The sequence below is a fragment of the Bos indicus x Bos taurus genome, chromosome 5 (genome assembly GCF_003369695.1).
Source record: "Bos indicus x Bos taurus breed Angus x Brahman F1 hybrid chromosome 5, Bos_hybrid_MaternalHap_v2.0, whole genome shotgun sequence".
In the NCBI taxonomy this organism is placed as follows: domain Eukaryota; kingdom Metazoa; phylum Chordata; class Mammalia; order Artiodactyla; family Bovidae; genus Bos; species Bos indicus x Bos taurus.
This window is the reverse complement of record NC_040080.1, coordinates 95,383,952-95,403,589: the sequence shown is the minus strand read 5'-3', so window position 1 is coordinate 95,403,589 and position 19,638 is coordinate 95,383,952. Positions and strand designations below refer to the sequence as shown.

General features: G+C 40.5%; 2 protein-coding genes across 4 annotated transcripts in view; one reads left to right on the top strand and one right to left on the bottom strand.

The window, feature by feature from the left end:
• The window catches only part of FGD6 (FYVE, RhoGEF and PH domain containing 6), a 106,959-nt gene extending 91,830 nt beyond the window's left edge, over positions 1-15,129 (bottom strand). Inside the window, 2 exon segments of the mRNA XM_027543129.1 lie at positions 7,244-9,671; positions 14,803-15,129. Coding sequence (XP_027398930.1) covers positions 7,244-9,671; positions 14,803-14,818 — 2,444 coding nt within the window. The 5' untranslated portion in view covers positions 14,819-15,129.
• A 188-nt stretch (positions 15,130-15,317) lies between these two features.
• The window catches only part of VEZT (vezatin, adherens junctions transmembrane protein), a 79,603-nt gene continuing 75,282 nt past the window's right edge, over positions 15,318-19,638 (top strand). For all 3 annotated transcript variants that reach the window (XM_027543125.1, XM_027543124.1, XM_027543126.1), the window contains exon 1: positions 15,318-15,470. In XM_027543125.1, coding sequence (XP_027398926.1) covers positions 15,318-15,470 — 153 coding nt within the window. The remainder of the gene's footprint in view (positions 15,471-19,638) is intronic.

The window sequence follows — 19,638 nt, the reverse complement described above, 5'->3', positions numbered from 1 at the left end:
TCTACTTTTTAAATAAAGGGCTTTCCCTAAATACTAAATTAATCTATGCAACCCCAGGAAAAGATGATGCATTTAAAAGAAATGTCTGGGAGAACCCAGAAAACTTACCAAAGTAGCATACAAGTACAGGCATTTACTGAATACCTGAAATATGAATATACTCACCCCCTCTTGTTTGAACAGGGGCCTGCATGTGGAATTCCCCTGAACCACCTGGAGGACTGGTGGGCCAAAGGGCATCTTCTCCACCTCTTCATACTAGTCCCTCCTCCCTTATTATTTTCCTCATCAACACACTAACCTTTCCCTCTTTGACTACATCAGCATTTAAAAGTCATAAACACTATTCATTTAATTTTATTGCTCTCTCTAATGCTATTGTCCCCGGCTCACTTCCCACTACTTTCCATTGCATTTTTCATATGCTAAAGATGCTCTTGTGATAAGGCTGGGAACCCAACTCCTGCTCTTGGTTATTTCTAAGGCAACAATTCATTAGGTTGCAAACATCCTACTGATAGGTTTAATCCATTCACAGACTGGTGGATTGTCTGATTATCTTTACCTATCAGGTCCTTACAGAAATTAAAAATGCTCAGGAAAAGAAGGAAGGCCCTTTTTGTTACCCTTCCCACATGTGCCCTTTCCCAAACAGAAACATTCCTGGGAAAATTTTTCCAGGAAAAAGATCAAAATTTCATTTTGCAAAGCAATTTCTACCTCATTGATACAATTCTTAATTGCAATTTTATGAAAAACAAAGAAACAAATCATAACCTTGGTGAAATTCTAAAACTATATATTCAATTTTTACTATTGAAAAATCATGGAAAAACCACCAATTATCTCAAAACAATGTCATCTTTTTTCCCCCAAATGTGCAAATATCAGCTATCTCAAAACAATGTATTTTTATCAAGGAAGACAGGATGCGCGCGCTCGCACACACGCACGGGCATGTGTGTGTGTGCACACAATCACAGTGTAGGATATTCATTCTTCTATTTCTGGCTAAAAATATGCTCTCTAAAAGTATAAAGTGATATTCCGTCACATAAAAACATATGTATTTGATAAAATATTAACTTATCTGTTTTGGCAAGAGTGAGATCAAAGGTATATAGTTGTACAAAAATATCACATTTTAATTCCTCGTACATATTTAAAAGGAAAAAAGAAAAGTTGCATAGCCAAGAAATAAAATCCAATGCTTCTAGTGGATGTTTCAAATGTAGGGTAAGCATGTAAACAAACAGATCTGCCAAAACCGTGTGGCTATGGTTCCAACGCAAGAAGCACAAAGTTAAAGAGCCGTACAGATTTTTGATATTTCCTGAGCTGATACTGAAAATAACTCACAGGAAGAGCTGCTGTTGAGATGTACGAGTCCCAGCCCCCACCCTTTAACTGTGCTAAATCTTCCTGGTGCTATGACAACCATGGAAGTGCTCATTAGGGCTATTAATTTATACTTTAATCGTTATATTAAAATCCAACAAAACCACCAGATGGTAAATGTAACCCAGGAGAGACAGCTTCTAGGCTGGGTCTGAAGATTTACAACACAGATGCCATACTGGGACTTGAGATTTGAAATGCCATTCGGCTGCTCTTTAAGCCCAGTTTTGTATTTAAATTAAGGAGAAAACAAAGAATGAAACCACTCTTATTGAGGTTAGAAAATGATCTAAATGCCAAATCCAATCATGTCCATTTTATAAGCCACAGGTCAAGTGTCACTATCTCTGTGAAGTCAAACACCCCTACTTGGGATACAACTCAGACAAAGCTTGTCATCCTATAACTCAGCCTCACTGGGCAGAAACTCCTAGGGAGTAGCACATGCTTCCATCTCTGAATGCATACTGTTTGATACCAGTCAGCCTTTGCGCAATTAATAAACTGAGGACTTGAGAGGTTACCCAGGAAAACCCAATTACCACACATTTTCTCTGAAGGGCTTATAATAATAACAAACTAAAACAACAGAGGAAAAACCTGGAATGTTTCCAGGGAAAACTGTTCTGGGTTATAGAATTAGGAAATCTGCTACAATTTTTAGAGGAAAATTCCACTGTTTGGGCACTACTGTTCTGTGATCTGTCCCTAACTCTTTAACATCAGAGGCCCAAACTTTAGAAACTTCCTTATGGAAATCACACTTCTTAGTGAAGTGAATGAGCACTCGTCACTTGCATGCCAGAGAGAAAGGCCCACTGCCTGTTGTTTTAGATGTATTATGTCTGAAACACATCAAGGAAGAGGGTCGCTGTACCCCCCAAGAGCACTGGAATACTCCAAGGTGGCTCACTATCTTACTTCCAATGAAATTACTTCTGAGAACCCAGAGCAATGACACAGTGGTGACCTACCTGGGAATACCTAAAGCTATGTTTCTATGCTTTCTCTGTTTCTGAGCATTTAAAATACTCTGGCTCCTTGGAAGAAAAGCTATGACAAACCTAGACAGTGTATTAAAAAGCAGAGACATCACTTTGCCAACAAAAGTCCGTCTAGTCAAAGCTATGGTTTTTCCAGAAGTCATGTACAGATTCGAGAGTTGGACCATAAAGAAAGCTGACTGCCAAAGAATTGATGCTTTCGAACTATGATGTTGGAGAAGACTCTTGAGAGTTCCTTGGACAGCAAGGAGATCAATCCAGTCAGTCCTAAAGGAAATCAACCCTGAATGTTCACTGGAACGACTGATGCTGAAGCTCCAATACTTTAGCCACCTGATATGAAGAGCTGACTCACTGGAAAAGACCTCGACGTTGGGAAAGATTGAGAGTAGGAGAAGAAGAGGGCATCAGAGGATGAGATAGTTGGATGGCACCACTGACTCAATGGATATAAGTCTGAGCAAACTTACGGGAGATAGTGAAGGACAGGAAAGACTGGCATGCTGCAGTCCATGGGGTCACAAAGAGCTGGACACCACTGAGCGACTGGACATCAACAATAATGTTTCTATGACATCATCCACCTTGACCTTGAGATTTGGCTGAACCACTCCTTATCATCCAGACCCCTCCCTCAGTTTCTTCCACTCACTCTCTCCTGAGGTCAGAGACTAATTAGGTGAATCACACAAAGCAGTCTGAGGAGGGTTAAGGGGAGGAGTAGGAATAGTAAAGGAGAAAGGAGGAAAAGCAAATTCAGTGCATCCTAATTCCCACCCACCCAGCCCTTCCCTTCTTGTCACTGGCAGCGCTTTGTAGTCTTTCTCAGCCCAGCCCCCAGTTTCCTCATTCTTCCTTAGCTGCCTCACCCTTTCCACAAACCCCGCTGCCTCCAAACAGCAACTCTGCTCCTGCCCTGCAGGCACGCAGCTCCAGCCTGGCCAACTCTCCTGTATTAGCACAAAGCACTGAGGATCAATCTACCTGGAGAGGGGCAAGGAGACACCGGGACAGTAACAGCTAATGTAACCAGGAGACTAAACTGGGGTTATATCACCATCCCACAACTGTGTCTTTGAGAAATACACTAAGTTTCAAATCATCATAAACTTTCAGAACACAATCCTTTTTGAAATTGGGGGCTGCCTGCAATTCTTTCCTGAAGAGTTACAAACATGTTGTTATGAATCTGTAAATGTTAAGCCGTTGGATTCATGAAACATCTATACTCTAAAGAAGGAGACCATACGGGCTACCCCAGCTTGGCAAATGTCTGTTTACTAATCCAGAATCTGCTCGGTTATCTAAGTAGACTGTAAAACTAGTGAGTTTCTGTGAACCAGTCCCCTCTAGAATATCCAGAACCTCTTCTTTGAGGCCTAAGAAACTGTTAAAGACACTTTTTTGATTCACTTCAGCAGAAAAATTTTAAACAGAGTTCATTTGTGTTTTTTCTTATCATTTTAGAAGCACAGGGTGTTGAATTTTAATTACTCTAAAACATAGATCTGTATTCTCAACAGCCAGATTATCAAACAGGATTTCCACTTGGATCCACTCAGCTCACCTGAAACAGATGCCCCATTTCTCATTTACCTTATTTTGGGGGGAGCCAGGTATCCTCCTCGGGAGGCTTGAATTCTCCTTTCTCTTTCCACGCGCAATGTTGTTTACACAAGGGACGACCTCCCAGGCAACACTGTTAGCCTGGCCCTGTGACTGAAGGCTTTTGATTCAGCTGGCATATTTTAGGACTCCCCAGCCTGTTCAGGCCTCCCTGCGCCAGGCCTAAACAAAAATCTCCATGGAAAATGAAATTCAAAAGCAGAGCTCTTTTGGTAAAGAACCCACTCTTTACCAGGCTGCCCTACTTGACGGATTCAACCTGTCCAAAGCCGCCCTCGGTTTCCTGTGGCCTTGAGAAAAAGCCCTTCTTATGAATGCCATCCGGCTGCACTGGCTGGATGTGTACATTAACCCCTTCCATCCTCGTTTCCCTCCCTGACCAGAGCAGCAGTGCCCTAAAGACATAAGAAGCAAACCAGATGAAGAACAAGTTCCAGAAGTTTACAGTTTGCATTAGAGATAATCACAAACCCTTCAGATCAAGTCTGAGGGTCGACAGAAAACTTAACACTAAGGGTCAAATCTCCAATTTCAAGGAAAAAAAATTCATCTTAGCTAAGGATAGGAGCATGTCACAAAGCCCTGATGGCTCAGATGGTAAAGAATCCACCTGCAATGCAGGAGACTTGGGTTCAGTCTCTGGGTCAGGAAGATCCTCTGGAGAAGGGAATGGTAACCCACTCCAGTATTCTTGCCAGGAGAATTCCACAGAGGAGCCTGGTGGGCTACAGTCCATGGGATAACAAAGAGTCAGACATGACTGAGTAACTAACGCTTTCCCCTAGATAGTTATCTGGCATCTCAAATCCAACATATCCCAAAAGCAAACTCACTACTCTTATTCCAAACCTAATCCTATCTCAATTGTTGGCATCCACTCATTGCTCAAGCGGAGAAGGCAATGGCACCCCACTCCAGTACTCTTGCCTGGAAAATCCCATGGATGGAGGAGCCTGGTAGGCTGCAGTCCATGGGGTCCCTAAGAGTCGGACACGACTGAGCGACTTCACTTTCACTTTTCACTTTCATGCACTGGAGAAGGAAATGGCAACCCACTCCAGTGTTCTTGCCTGGAAAATCCAGGCAAATCCCAGGGGCAGGGGAGCCTGGTGGGCTGCCATCTATGGGGTTGCACAGAGTCGGACAGGACTGAAGCGACTTAGCAGCAGCAGGATGTCACAAAGAAGCCAAATTCGTCCCTTCAACGTACACACATACCCAATAACACACAAAACCTTGTTAAAAGGAGGGCAGTAGCAGCAGAAACTAACACAACATTGTAAAGCAACTATCCTCCAATAAAAAATTATTCAAAAGGAGGGCAGCATCAACAAAACTGTTCCATGGTGAGATGAGCAGGCATGAAAATAGAAAACAGACCTTTAAAAAATTTGGATACTTTATTCCCCATTGAAATATTTATGCCAAGGGAGAGGTTTTCACCTAGGTACTAACATTCAGAGTAGACAGCTGTAAACAGGATGGAGTCCGATTTAGAAAAGTTAAGGCAAAGGAGTAAGTCTTTGGGGGTTAAAGGAGGAAGGGCAGAGAGGATTATGAGCAAAGAAAAGTGCCAAGAGAGCATCTGAAAGGTAAAAGGACAATATATTTTACTTGGTGCAACAACTAAGATTTTGCTTAATTTGATTTATTCAATTCATCCAATAATCCTTTTTTTTTTTTTTTTTTGAGGCTCTACTATGTGCCACATATGTTAATATTTCTACAGAAGTCCTATCTTAAGACCTAAGCACTCAAAGGCTTGAAGTTAGTAACCTAAAAAAGAATATAAAGACTTCCAAAAAGGTCTGTGTGCTTTGTGTTAAACACAAAACACTTTCAACACAATGCCAAGGATCCCTTTGTGACTAGGGGGACAGAAGGAAGCTGCTCCTGGGGTTAGGAAGCTGCTCCCCTTTCCCTTCTTTCACTCATTCTTCCATTTACTCAACCAAATCTACCGACCCCCACTAAACCCGTTGCTTGGCCTCATGCAGGACAAAAAGATATGACCAGAACTCTTCATGAAGCCTGAAACCAAACACCAATCAGACATGGCAATAAACAATTCTACCATAAAGAAGACTGAGACAAAGGACACCACAGCATCAAAGCACAACTGGGAGATCAGAACAGGAGGTAAACACGTCCCACTAGGTAACTGTGGAAGCTTCAGAAAGCAAAGGATGGCTGAGCTGGACCATCAAGGACAGGCAAGGTTTCCAATAAGACAGATGAAGCAGGCACACCAGGGGTAGAAGTATGTATACAAAAGTGAGAAAGGCAGGAGTTATGTTTCTCCTGCATTTTTTCTATCTCCATCTGAAGTTAGTAATTAGCCTTCAACAAGTGAAATAAATAATCCTCAAGAGTAGTGACTTTTGCAAATTTAGAGGTTTTATCTGACAAGGGCACCAAAGGTAAACACATAGATTTCAAAAGCTTCACAGATTTCTTATACCTAGCAAATAAACCTCAATGACTTGGACAACTTTGTCGCCTAGGGTCTCGCTCTGTATTCCAAGTTGGTACTTTTAAGTCAACAACTTAAAGGCTACATTGCAAATACCCATCCTGACTACATGATAAAAAGAGACTGCACTTTGGAAATAACTTAATATATGCTTAACTAAACTGCTCTCTCAAACTGGGTCATTTGTAGAGACGTGATGAACCTAGAGAGAGTTATACAAAATGAAGTCAGAAAGAAAAACAAATATTGTATATTAACCCATACATGTGGAATCTAGAAAAATGGTATAGATGATCTTATTTGCAGAGCAGAAACAGAGACACAAATGTAGAGAACAACTATATAGATATTAAGGAGGAAAATAGGGACTGGAGGAATTGGAAGACTGGGACTGACGCATGTATGCTATTGATACGATGTATAAAATGGATAACTAACGAGAATACAGTGTATAGCACAGGAAATTCCACTCAGTGCACTGTGATGACCTGAATGGGAAGGAAGTCCAAAAGGGAGGGGATATAATGTATATGTACGGCTTATTCATTCTGCTGTATAGCAGAAACCAATGTAACATTGTAAAGCAACTATACTCCAATAAAAATTAATTAAAAAATAAAATCAAATAAACCACTCTCTTGCCAAGTTACTTGTCCCCACCTATGAGATCTTAACCTATCTCCCAGGGTTGCTGAAGGTTAATTTCAGTGATACACGTGTCTGTCTGACACCTAAGTGTTACCTGGAATGCTGGTGTCTGGGTCCGAGTTGGAGCTGGCCGTCTGGAGCTTCATACGGCTCCTGTACCTCATACACATTTGCATCAGTGTCCTCCACGCTGCTGGAGTTCCGTCGTTCCAACTCGGGAGTTTTCCCCATAGCCATAACAAAGGGCAAGTTCTCATACTCTGGTATTTCCTCATAATGCCGTATATTTTCATACTCTGGTACATAGTCGCTGGTAACAGATTTGCAAGGTGCCTGCAAGGACGACTCCCTGGACAGCATTTGGTCATCCAGAGACTCGGCTCTTGGTCCATTAGCTGCATTGGTGTGGCCCCGCAACTTCTTCCTCTTCTTGTGGGACTCCAGGCTATAGTTATCTGCCGAATATGCCTTGATGGGTTTACTTCTCTTCTCTTCTCCTACCAACAGGCCATGCCAATCACTCTCACTCCCTCTTTGCTCCCCACCTGCCAGGCTGCCTGAGGTTGTGTCTCCAAGATGGCTATGCTTGGACCAAAATTTCTGGAAGTCACTCTTCATGAAACAGATGGACAGCTTCATATTGAGCAACTTCTTTAAAGAGTTCTTCTTGTGAGAGTCTTTGCATGGCTTAGTGCACCTTTCCACATCCATAGCAGATAATGATTTTGCTCTAGGCTTGGTCAGGGGTGTGGGAGTCTCACTGTTTGAGGATATGGTGACAGACTTTAAGGATTCTGGGTTCCCTGAAAAGGGGATAATGGGATGAGGTAATTTCCACACTGGCTTCTCTGAAGCCCGTTTAGGCATATCAAAGGAGGATGACATACCATTGTTTGGGGCACATAAATGCTGCACGTGATCTCTTTCTAGACCCTTCTCTGCATCTTTTTCTTCATTTGAGGGATAAGAACTTTTCTCCACAAGCTCCTCAGAGGCAGCCTTTTTAAGCACTCCGGCAGCAGGCAAACTGTGTCTTTGAGGTTTTTTGGGGACAACTTTTGAGGAACTTTCACCTTTTATCATAGATTCCTTTTGCATTTGAGGGGCAGACACTCCTGGGTTAGAGGCAGTAGGCAAATGTTCGCTGCAGGTTAATTTGAGCTGCTTGGGCAGGCTCATAGATAGAGTATTGCATCTTATAAAACTGATTCCTTTGTCCTCGGCAAGTGACATACCAGAACTATCTCCTGACTTGTCGTCAGAACTCAAGTTAGAGTCTGTTTCTAAAGGAGGTGCCGTTTTTTCAGAGGAAAATGTTTCAGGACGCAAGGCTTTCTGTGAATAGACCGAGTTTTGTCTGTCACCAGTGAGGTCCACATTCAATTCACCTTTATTTTCTGGCTTCACTTTGTCCACCTGTTCCTGGTTACACAAAGCAGTCTGATGAAAGACACTGATTTTATTGTTTTTCAAACTATCTTCGAAAACATGAGGCAAGCTGTCTACATCCTCTGGTTCTTCAGTACTTTCACTAGAAGTATCTATATGTCTCTGGCGTAAGAGGCGTGCAACATGTGTTTTTCTGGGCTTGGGAGTTGGAAATTTGGGAGTACATGGCACTAAGTGGATTTCCAAGGGACCAAGGTCTCTGGCTTCTGATTTCTTACTATCTCCATCTGAAGATAAGAAAGGACTCCTTTTTCCATTTTCTAGAGCTTCTTGTTCAGATGAATGATAGCAAGTGTTGCTTTTTTCACTGTCATTCTGATTAGTTTCAAAATTTTGAAATTCAGTGCTAGGAAGTTGTAGGTGGCAAGGGTGATGATTAGAAACGTTTTCAAAGCTGGACAGGGAAGGTGACAAATCTGCAAATTCAATGCTGAATTGTCTGTGGGAATTACAGCCATCACTCATTTCTGGACTGTCTGTGGATCTGTGCTTCTGGGGGAAAAGAAAGGGTGACATTGGTTGTGTTAAAACATCTTTGAGCTTCTCTTCGAGGATGCTTGCCTTTAAAACTACTTTACTCTGGCTCTTGACCCTTTCACCAACAGAATCACATTTATGCTGATTTTTCACAGCTGAAGGGGACTCACCAATTTTGTTGTTTTCTAAATTCTCATGCATTTCCAGGGGCCCTAAGACAAGCTGCTTGACATACAAATTCTTTCTGCTCTCAAGCTTATGGTTACATCCAGGATGGCAGGAACACACTGGTAAAATATAATCACTGCTCGGATGCCCTCTGTTTCTGCAGTTCGAGTTGTCAATACTTTCAGGGAATTCCTGTGTATGCTCTTCCAGGTTCACGACGATTTTCCTTGATGGTGACTGTGTGATGTCCTGGACAGGTGAGGCCTTCAGAACTTTTGGTTTTGGAGCTATGGATGGTTTGGTTTTCTTTGTTGACTGTGGAACACTAGAAACCAAGATCTCAGGTTTAGGTGCGACAGGAGGTGGAGCTGGCTTATTAGCTGCCAGAACAAACTTTGGTTTGGGGGCCACTGGTGGCTTCTTAATCTCTAGAAAGGGGAAATAAAAAAAGTCTGATGACCAAAAATCCAAAGCAGAAGATAAATGATTAAGTTTCACATTTTTACTTTTGACAATGCATTTTACTAGGTAGATTATTATACTACATTATGCAGAGTCAGTGTTACTTTTGAAAATTCTGTAAATTGCTCAATTCCAGTACATACAGATTTTGGTATAGTGTACACTGCTTAGTAAATCCAGTACAGTTGTTCTTCTAACTCTGGAACAGCTCACCATATCTTTAGTCAACACTAAATGAAACAACTGGCTTTTGCTTAGATCTGTATAGGAGGACAGGATACTGTGGTTCATTTACTGAGTCCAAGAGCTGAATTTGCCTAAGGTTTACATAGGATACGACCCAAACATCTCATGTGAATAGCAGTATTCTTCTATCTCAAGGATACACAGTGGAGTTGTATAAAATACCCTTTATCAATGACCTATCTCACTTGAACCCCAAAATAACCTAAAAGAGAATACAGAAACTAGAAATTTCCCAAACTTAAAAACTGAAAATTATCAATACTGTATTATTTGAGGCTCTTAATAAAGCGGGTATTTTTCCTGTGCAGGGGTTGTCAAATGGGAATTTTCATTATAATTCTTCACTGAGCTTTATTTTTAGAAAGTCACATGTCTACACTCTACACCAGGTGATTATGATGTGCACCCCTCATTTATAACCACAGTTCTAGCGCATTTAAAAGATGACCATAATTCCTATGGTAGCAATTCTTTCTTGACATTATATTAAAAGGACTTAATAAGCACCTTATAAGCACTGTGTTAGATTTCGGCAGATCTGCTCTAGCCTATAGGAACCTAAAACTTTACACAAAAGGCCTATAAAATGAAGTTACATAGTCTGAACATCCACATTTTTTAAAGTTCTTTTAGTTTTTCTATCTATACTATCACTTTTCACCCTCTCATATTTCTTAAAAGACTTGTGGTAAAAAAATATTTTTAAACCTTTCAAAATATCATCTGCTGGACACTGTTTATGTACTTGGATACACAGAGGCTTTGATTCTTCAGTTGGTGGTGAGTTTCTTTTCAACAAAGGAAATTAGTCACAACACTCCAATTCGGGAAGGTATTACAGGGACACAAGTAAGGAGAAAAAAAAAAGTAGGGTGCTCTACTTCCTTTTTACCAACCAAGGAAGAATTTCTCAAACCTCTTCAACTAAGGTCACCTGATAACAGATGCCTTCTCATTTAATTCTTCAGTATAATGTTATAATAAAAAAAGATATGAGGTAGTTCCCAAATGCCTTAATACAAATTCCCAAAGCCATGCAATTTCAGTTAAATGTTCAATAAGCACGTTATTATTTTGCTTGTTCTTTTTTAGGTAGAAAATATTTTAAAACCATTCAAACCCTAATGATAAAGCTTTGTGTCATGGTCTATTAAATTAAACCCTTGACCTATTAAGTAAAGTCTTAAGAGAAAGTATGACTGCCCTAGGCTTCTTCCTAACCTCCCATCTTATTCAAGATAAGGAAGACTGGCAGACTGTCACACTGATTTCATTTCTGTAACCATTCTGAAAACATCCTACCTCTGGGCATTTTGAAGGAATAAAAAAAAAAAAAGTTTTGCAATGTGGAAAGAGTTCTGGAGACTGGCTGCACAGCAGTATGAATGCACTTACCACTGCTGCTTTGTACACTTAGTATAGATGCTAAATTTATGTTAGGTTATCTTACCACAGCTAAAAACCCAAAAAAACAAAACAAAACACCTCTGATCTCATTAATCTTTTACTGAATCTTAGAGCCTGTTCAGAAATTTCAGGGTCATTCACTCAATCAATTTTTGCTATTTCAGTTCAATCTTTTTTTTTTAATGTTTGGTATTAACTTTACTCTTTTCTTTAAATATGTTTTGTACAGGGTCTGCTTCCAAGAATCATAAATCTCTTCCTGTTCCAGAAACTCAATTAACTACATGAACTATGGTTGATTACCAACAAATACAGCACAGCATTCTGTACCTAACTTGCTCAACACATACTCGATGAATTAAAGAACTGTGAACTTTGGCCTAGTTAACGCTGTTTTGGAGGAAACCAATAATGTAACTGGGAGAGCTGACTAACCTAACCGTGTGTTTTTATGCAGAACTGGTTGCCTCAGTTTCCTTACTTGTAAATGAGGGATTTGAACAGATTACTCTAAAGTCTAAATGACTTTGAGGTGATACGTCTGAGATACCTGCTTCAGGAGAACCCTTAGATTCCGGAGCCCTTTGCCCTGTGTGATTTTTCTTCGGTGTACCTCCCTCTGTCTTCACCACAAGGAGACAAGCTCCAGGAGGGCAGACACTTTGTCTCTCTGCTGTATCCCCAGTGCTGAACACTAGGCCTGGGAACAGACAGAGTTGCCACACACACATAGTCTTTACTATGTCTCAGTAACAAGATATTTCTTTAAAAAAAAAAAAAAAATCAATACCATTTAAACATAGAATAATAATATGTTTGTAGGAATCAACTTCAATAGGATTACTAAGTTCTTAATTATTAGTAGGAATAAGTGTTCAACTAAGTCAGTAGCACAGAAATATTTGAAATTCATCATTATTTTCAGTGGCTCTATTTTGAAAGAAACACAAATCAAAAAATAACAAGCCATTATGAGACGGTCTGCTCCAATGTCAAACTTGCAATAAATCCAGCACCTTTGGATGTTAATACTGTATCAACAGTCAGACTTGAAACTTTTTAGAGCATAGCAGCAAATCTTTTATTTACACAGCTGTTTGGCTCCAGGGAAAAATAAGGTAAGAGTGTAAAGCACTAGTAACACTATTCTAACAATTACAAACACACTCGTCATCTATTACACACAGATGGCTGCAGCCCACGTGCAACACTTTGAGCTACTAGACCAGCCAAAAAGCAAAGCACAGCGCACGTACACTGAGACCTGTATGTGTTCATAAAGGTATAAAATACATTCCTATAATTAGCTCTCTTTTTCTCAGACACTGATTTTAAAAATTCTAAAATCTCTATGTGGGCCTACTCTTTTACAGATGCAAAAAAAACAAAGCAAGCTCTTCTTTAGAATACATATAATTTAGATATTCTACATTTTTCTTATGTCCTTAAATTAAGCCAACCAGCCCAAACAATACCACAGATTAGGTTCAGTGTAAACAAACATCTCCCCCAGTTGCCAATAATGTTCCTAAAGTTTTAATGCATTTAAATTTTGTTCCAAAGAGCATCATAAACAGCTTGTAAGAATGATGAACACATAATTTTGTTAGAAGATGGGCAGTTCTTTTCTATATTCCCCATTTAGACATGAGAAAAAGTTATAATAAATCTTAACAGATGGGCAAACAAAAAAGTCGTCAATGCTTCTCAGCCAGCTATGCTAAAAACCAACTAACTCAGCTAAACACAGGAAGTGTCCCTCTTTTAAACACCACAAAAATGTCTGGATTTCTTTAATTGTAAAGTTGATAAATATAAAAATAGCCTGAAATATTTGAGGGTCATTCAAATGAAATAATACAATTCCAAACTGAGACCTAGATCAGGTTTACATATTTAAATATCAATTAAATGCTTCTGTATCTGTTCATTTATAAACTGTTGGGACTGGAACTGAAAGTTGACACATCCAAGGTACGAATTTGAAATGCGTTTGACAAAGGAAGGAAGAGTTAAAACAGGCTGGAAGGATTTTAAAATCTCCAATAATTTTAAATCTAAATTTAAATTAAATTTGGCTTGTTCATTACACTGAGGCACAGAAATTTAGGATGAAAATACTTCACCTCAAGTAAGTGGAAAGGCTTCCTTTGGTAAGGAAAGAAGAGTTTATAAATAACGTAATTCTCAGTATATGATGACATCCTCTACACACACATATAACATCAAAAGGGAAGATCCACAACATCTTCTTCAGAAATACTACTACCGGAACACTGCTTTCCTTGCTTTCTTACTCCTATTGGCTAACTTCTCAGCTCCTTAGTTTGTAATCAGATTACACCTAGCAGTACAACCTCTAGCATATCTAGTCTTCAGAAAGAACACAAATCAGAACATTCAGGGTGCTGTTTGACAGTTTCAAGTTACAGAAATTTAAAACAAATGCCAAGAAAAGCTAAGAAAATTTAATCTGATACTTAACTGCTGATTCTAGAAGTAACTTTGAAGTCTTACACTGTTTTACTATTAAATGTATAATGAAGGTTTATTGCTTTCAATGTGGGCGAAATTGTTATTTAAAAAAAAACACAAAAATTAAAAAAACTTAATACTGAATACATTATTAAGTTCTAACTTAAAAGTTAACCTATGTTATTATAAGTGAATATAATACCACTTCAGTAATTATTTCGGAAAATAGGAACTGTTCCTTCTGAACGTTGTCCATAAAATTCTTCAGAGTGCACACAAAGGTAATACAACTGGCTTTGCCATATGGATGAAGGGAAAGGACCAAGGAAGGTAAACAGAAAATAAGGCTTTGTGTACACTAACCAGGTAGACACAGGGGAAAAAAGTGCACAAAAAAACCGGGTGGAGATGAACAAAAACCTTGGCATCGGCAGGCAGTTCTACTCCTCTGATTCTTAGATAACAGGGGGAAACCCACCAGGACAGCAGTAACAATGTCTAAATCTCTTCACTAAGGGTCAGGGTTTCCAGTCCTCACTGAGGTTAAAGCCACACAGCCTAGTGGCTAAGTTCAACACTCCGGGAACGCTGCCCTTTCCTAGAATAACTGATTTCTTAACATGGGAATCTAAACTATTTTCATACGCAAAGGCAAAGTCGCTCAAATTTTAGGAAAGAAAAATAAATGCCCTCTTTACATTTCCCGTTTCTCCTGGAGCTAAGAGACCCCAACAAGGTCTTCCTTTAAAGGGAGGTCCCAAGAGACACATGATTTCCAAAGAGCCCCTCTTAGGCACGAAGGGACGAGAAATCCGGCAGCAAACACCGTCTGCTCCGCACTTGCCGCAGTCCCGGAGAAAGGCAGAGGGAACACTACTAACCTATCCCGGGGGAGAAAGCAGCTCCGAGCCCCAAACCTGCAGCGCTCGCTACAAACTTTCCAGCGGCAGCTCGAGCGCCGTCACTTACCTGCAGCAGAAGTCATGATTCCCCAGTGCAGGTCGCTTCCCAGCTCGCCCCCCTTAATCCCCGCGCCCCTTACAGTCCATTGTTTCAAGAATTTGGGAAGAAGAGAAAAACTCCCACAGAGCCCACATTCCGTCCGGAGGGACCGCGGCGCGAGCGCCGCACAAAGGGAGCTGCCTGCCGGCTCTAAGGACCCGGCGGCGCTCCCCGGCGCGAGCGCCGGCGACGGGCAGGCGGGCACGAGCACCGAGCAGCGGAGCTCCCGGCGGACGTACACGCGCGCGCACGAGCAGTGCTCACCGCGGCTTCGCCAGTGCGAGGCCTTCTCCAGCTCCAAAAAAAAAAAAAAATCAGAGCTCCAGGCGCCCTCTGCTAGTCGCGGCCGTAAAAGGCGGACAAAAGCCCCAACCTCCTCCAATCAGAGGGCCCAAGTTTTACCCCGTTCCCGGCCCTCCCGCCCACATGCTCAAGCTCGGCTCCAATGAGCGGGCTTTAAAAAGGGGCGTGAGCTACAAGGCATGATGGGAATTGTAGTTTTCTGCACACAAGGACTGGCAGAGGCAGACGCTTGGGTGCAGCCTGTTCTCCCGCCTTCATTTCCCATCGTGCTGAGGCGGGTGGCATGGCGGAGAAGGATGACACCGGATTTTGACGAAGAGGTGGTTTTTGAGGTAAGGGGAAAATGGCGGTGCGTGTGAGTTGCCTTTGTTTGAGAAGGACGAGGGAGAAGGCGAGAGGGCGATCGAGGGAGCGACGGATCGGGTGACGCTCCTGCCGGTCTTGGTCACCGAATCTCGTCGATTTCCGGGCCTACTGTTGGCCGCTGCCTGACAGGTGTAGCCCGAGGCGCCCTTGCCTCGCCCAGTCTCTGCCTTGGGTCCTCCCAGAATTCCCAGCCTGGCCGGTGAACGCGAGCCCAGCTTGTTCCTTCCCGGGTGATGGATACGCCTTGGCTGGGTGTGGGGGTGGGGTAACTGCTCCTGGTTGGGGCGGGGCCCAGTCGTGGATTTTGGGTACTCGCCCATACGATTTAGCCTCCCCCTTTTTCGTCCTTGATTTTTTGGGGTCAATATCAAGAAGTGCCCGAGGTCACCGTTCACTGTCGAGGCGTGGCTCTTCGAGTGGAGGCAGCAGGTGCTGGTTTTCTAACGTGGTTTAAGATCTGTGTGTGGGACCTCCTGTGGGTGATTAGGGCCGGGGCGTCTCAGCGTCTAATTCTTTTGTCCTTTGCTGTTGCTCTAGGTGTAGCTGTTTCTTCTGTTTCGAGGCTTTGGTGAGAGTGCTTTTGTGTGGGGACTATTTTAAGACGTTCTCTGCCATCTTGAATGAAAAAAAAAAATTCTAGTGTTTCTGTTGCCGTTTATCTATCAGACACAGGCGCAAACCCACACCTCTGTATAAGGCATGTGTATGAATGCTTTACCAAAGTCCATTCATCCAACTTGCTTTTAAGAAATTTAAGAAAAGAAAGAGCTCATTCTTTACGAAAAAGAAGCTAGACAATAAATAGTGCAGAATGGTATATGTTGAAATATATGCAAACTGTCATTGGAGGATTGGTTTGGAAACTGCCGTCTGTACTCGGAGACGCTACACCCAGTAAGTGGATATTGGAGGTGGGTCTTGAACTGTAAGTCTGTTTAGAGAGGTGGAAGGGAGAAAATGCATTCTGAAGAACGAGAACAAAGTATGCCAAGCTTGGGAGGTGTGAAGGTATCTGGTGCAGATTTTTCCAGGACTTGAGTGTGAACTGTCACTATGTGAAGCAGTCTGATGGGGCTAGAATGGAGAAGTAGTGAAAGATAGGGCTCTTTTACCAAAAGGAAGTGTCTTGGTTTGAGGTCAGTAGGGAATACAAGTGCCTGAGTTTCAGATATGAGAGAAGACCGAATTGAATAATGGCTTGGACAGATACTGCTAAGGTAAAATTGAGGAAACAAGTTATAAGATTGCATGTGGGACATGAAAGAGAGACAAAAATCTATGTTACTTAGATTGCTAGAGAAAAGGGACTGGGTGGATTTTTTTTTTTTTTAACCCTGTTATGTGGTTAGATATCTGAATAATAATAATGCGTGCTCATTTCTACAGCATTTCATTGTAGAAAACAAGCCACAAAATTAAATCACTCGTTATCCTTTCACCCACAGATGGCCACTGTTAACATTATAGTATGTATTCTTGCCAACGTTTTCTATGCAAATATATGTTTGATTTTTTTTAACAAAAAAGTATACCACATAGAATTGTATATGTATTTTTCACTGAGTGTTTTCTTATCATTACTCTTTGAAAACAACATAATATCCAATATGTATATGTATCATAATCATTTTCCCATTCTTGGATAGTTACATTGTTTCAAAATGCCGTTATAGTCAACACTGGCATAAGTCCATTTTTAATTGCATCTCCGATTTTTCCTTAGAATAATTTCTAGAAAGGAAACTCGTGGGTCAAAAGATACATTTTTCAAGACTTTTACGCGGAAAGGTTATACTATTTCAAGTTTCTGTTAGGAATAAGAGTATTATTTTCACCAAATCCTCAGCAGCAACCTTATTAATTTCCTTTAGTCTTTGCTAATTTGATAGGGAATCGAGCATTCTGCTGTTCTAATTTACATTTTTTGAATTTACTAGAAACATTTTTATTTCTTTCTTGAGCATTTCTTTTTGTATTTTTTCCCCCATTTTCCTGTTGGATGTTAGATTCTTAACTGATTTGCATACATTTTTCATAAGTCACTTAAACCTATTTTACTTGTACAAATTTATTTATTTATTTTGTGGCAGAACCAGGGGGCCTTGTGGGATCTTAGTTCCCTGACCAGGGATCAAACCCTGCAGTGGAAGCACAGGATCTTAACCACTGGACTTTGTGGGAAGTCCCTAGAAATGTTTTTTGTTGTTTAGTTTATTTGCTTTTTGTCATATACATTAATTTTTATTGCAGCATAATGTTCATAAGAAAAGTGCGCAAATCGTAAATGTGCAGACTGATCAGTTGTCACATGTTGAATACACCCATGCAGCCAGGACCTGTGTTAAGAAACTGAACATCACCAGCACACCAGAAGCTCCCTCTTACTCTCTTCCAGCCACTTCTCTCCACCCCCAAAATAACCACTCTTCAGACTTATAATCATTAATTTAGATCCCTTTTGACGTTTTTTATAGTGTACACACTGTGCAAGTTCCATTTGTATATGCTCTTTTTTGTCTGACTTTGCTTTCTGATTTTGTCTGTTATATTCATCCATATGGTCATGTAAGGATTTTTTATTTCTCCATAGTATTGCATGTGAACGTATAACCAGTTTTTAATCTACTCTACTATTAATGGTCTTTGGGTGATTTCTAGTTTGAAACTATTATGAATAGTGCTAATGTGAACATTTCAGTATATATATCTTACTGAACATATTTCTGTTGGGTATATACTTAGAAGAGGAATCACTGAGTCATAGGAAATACATGCATTCACCTTGTGTGGATATTGCCGAACATTATTCCAACGTGGTGGTGCCAATTTGTACTCTTAACCAGCAGTGTAGAAGAGGTCCAGTTGCTCCCCTCACTGACACTTGTTAATTTCCGTCTTTTTACCATTCTAATGTGTATACTGGTATCTCCTCTTGGCTTTAATTTGCATTTCCCTGATAAGGAAAGGGAGAGGGTTTTTTTTATGTTTAAGGACCAGTTGTATATTCACTTTGTGAAGCCAATTCAAATTTGTTGCATATTTTTATTTTGGGTTATCTCTTGATACCAATTTGAAGGATTTCTCTACATATACTGAATGTAAGTCTTTTGGTGGATATATGTACCTCAACTGTCTCAGGTCTGTGGAACTCTCTTAATAGTGTCTTTCAATGAACAGAAGCTCTTAATTTTATTATAATCGAAGTAAATCTTTTTCTTTTATGGTTAGTGCCTTTAAAGAAATATTTGCCTGCTCTAAGGTCACAGAGCTTTATTTTAACCTTGTGCTTCTAGATCTGCCATCCATATGGAACTGATTTTTGTGTGGTATCAAGTAAAGGTCAACATATTTTTTCCCCACATCGATGTCTATTTAACCTGGCATTTTCTGAACAGACCATTGTTTCTTTGATGAACTTCAATGTTGCCCTTGTCATAAATCAGGATACCTTGTGTGTGTGGCTTTGTTTTTGGATGTTCCCTTTTCCACTAATTTGATCATTCTTGTGCCTATACCACATTATTGTAATTACTATAACTTTTATAATAGTTCTTAGTATCTGATAGAATAATACCCATCAGTTTTATTTTCCTTCAAGATTGCTTTGTCTATTCTTAGCCCTTTGTCTTTCTGAATGAATTTTAGAGTCAGCTTGTCATTTTCACTTTAGAAAAAGGAAACTGCAAAGACTGATTGAAATTGCTTTGAATCTCTGGATTAATTTGGGGAGAACTGACATCTTTACATTATTGAATCTTCCAATCCACGAGCATTTTTATTGCTTGCCTTCTAAATGAGTGAAGCAACTTCCCATCACTTTGTGCTCTAGGACAGATTTACAAACTGGGACAACAGGGGAAGAGAAATAATTTTTCCTCTACCCTTTGAGTTCTTGGCTGAGATTCCTGTAATAACAGATAGATTAACTAGAGGAAAACAAAAAACAAAAAAATGTTAACATTGTTATGAAACGAAATTCATCTAGAGTAAATTTAAAAGATCTTATAGACTTTGTTCACCAATTTATGTATTCGGCAGCATCCCATCTAGCAGACAGAAAGGAGTTCCTGAATCTGTTAAAAAAAAGAGAGAGAGAGAGACTTTTATAGGCAGAGGAAGTGGGTCAAGGAAGTT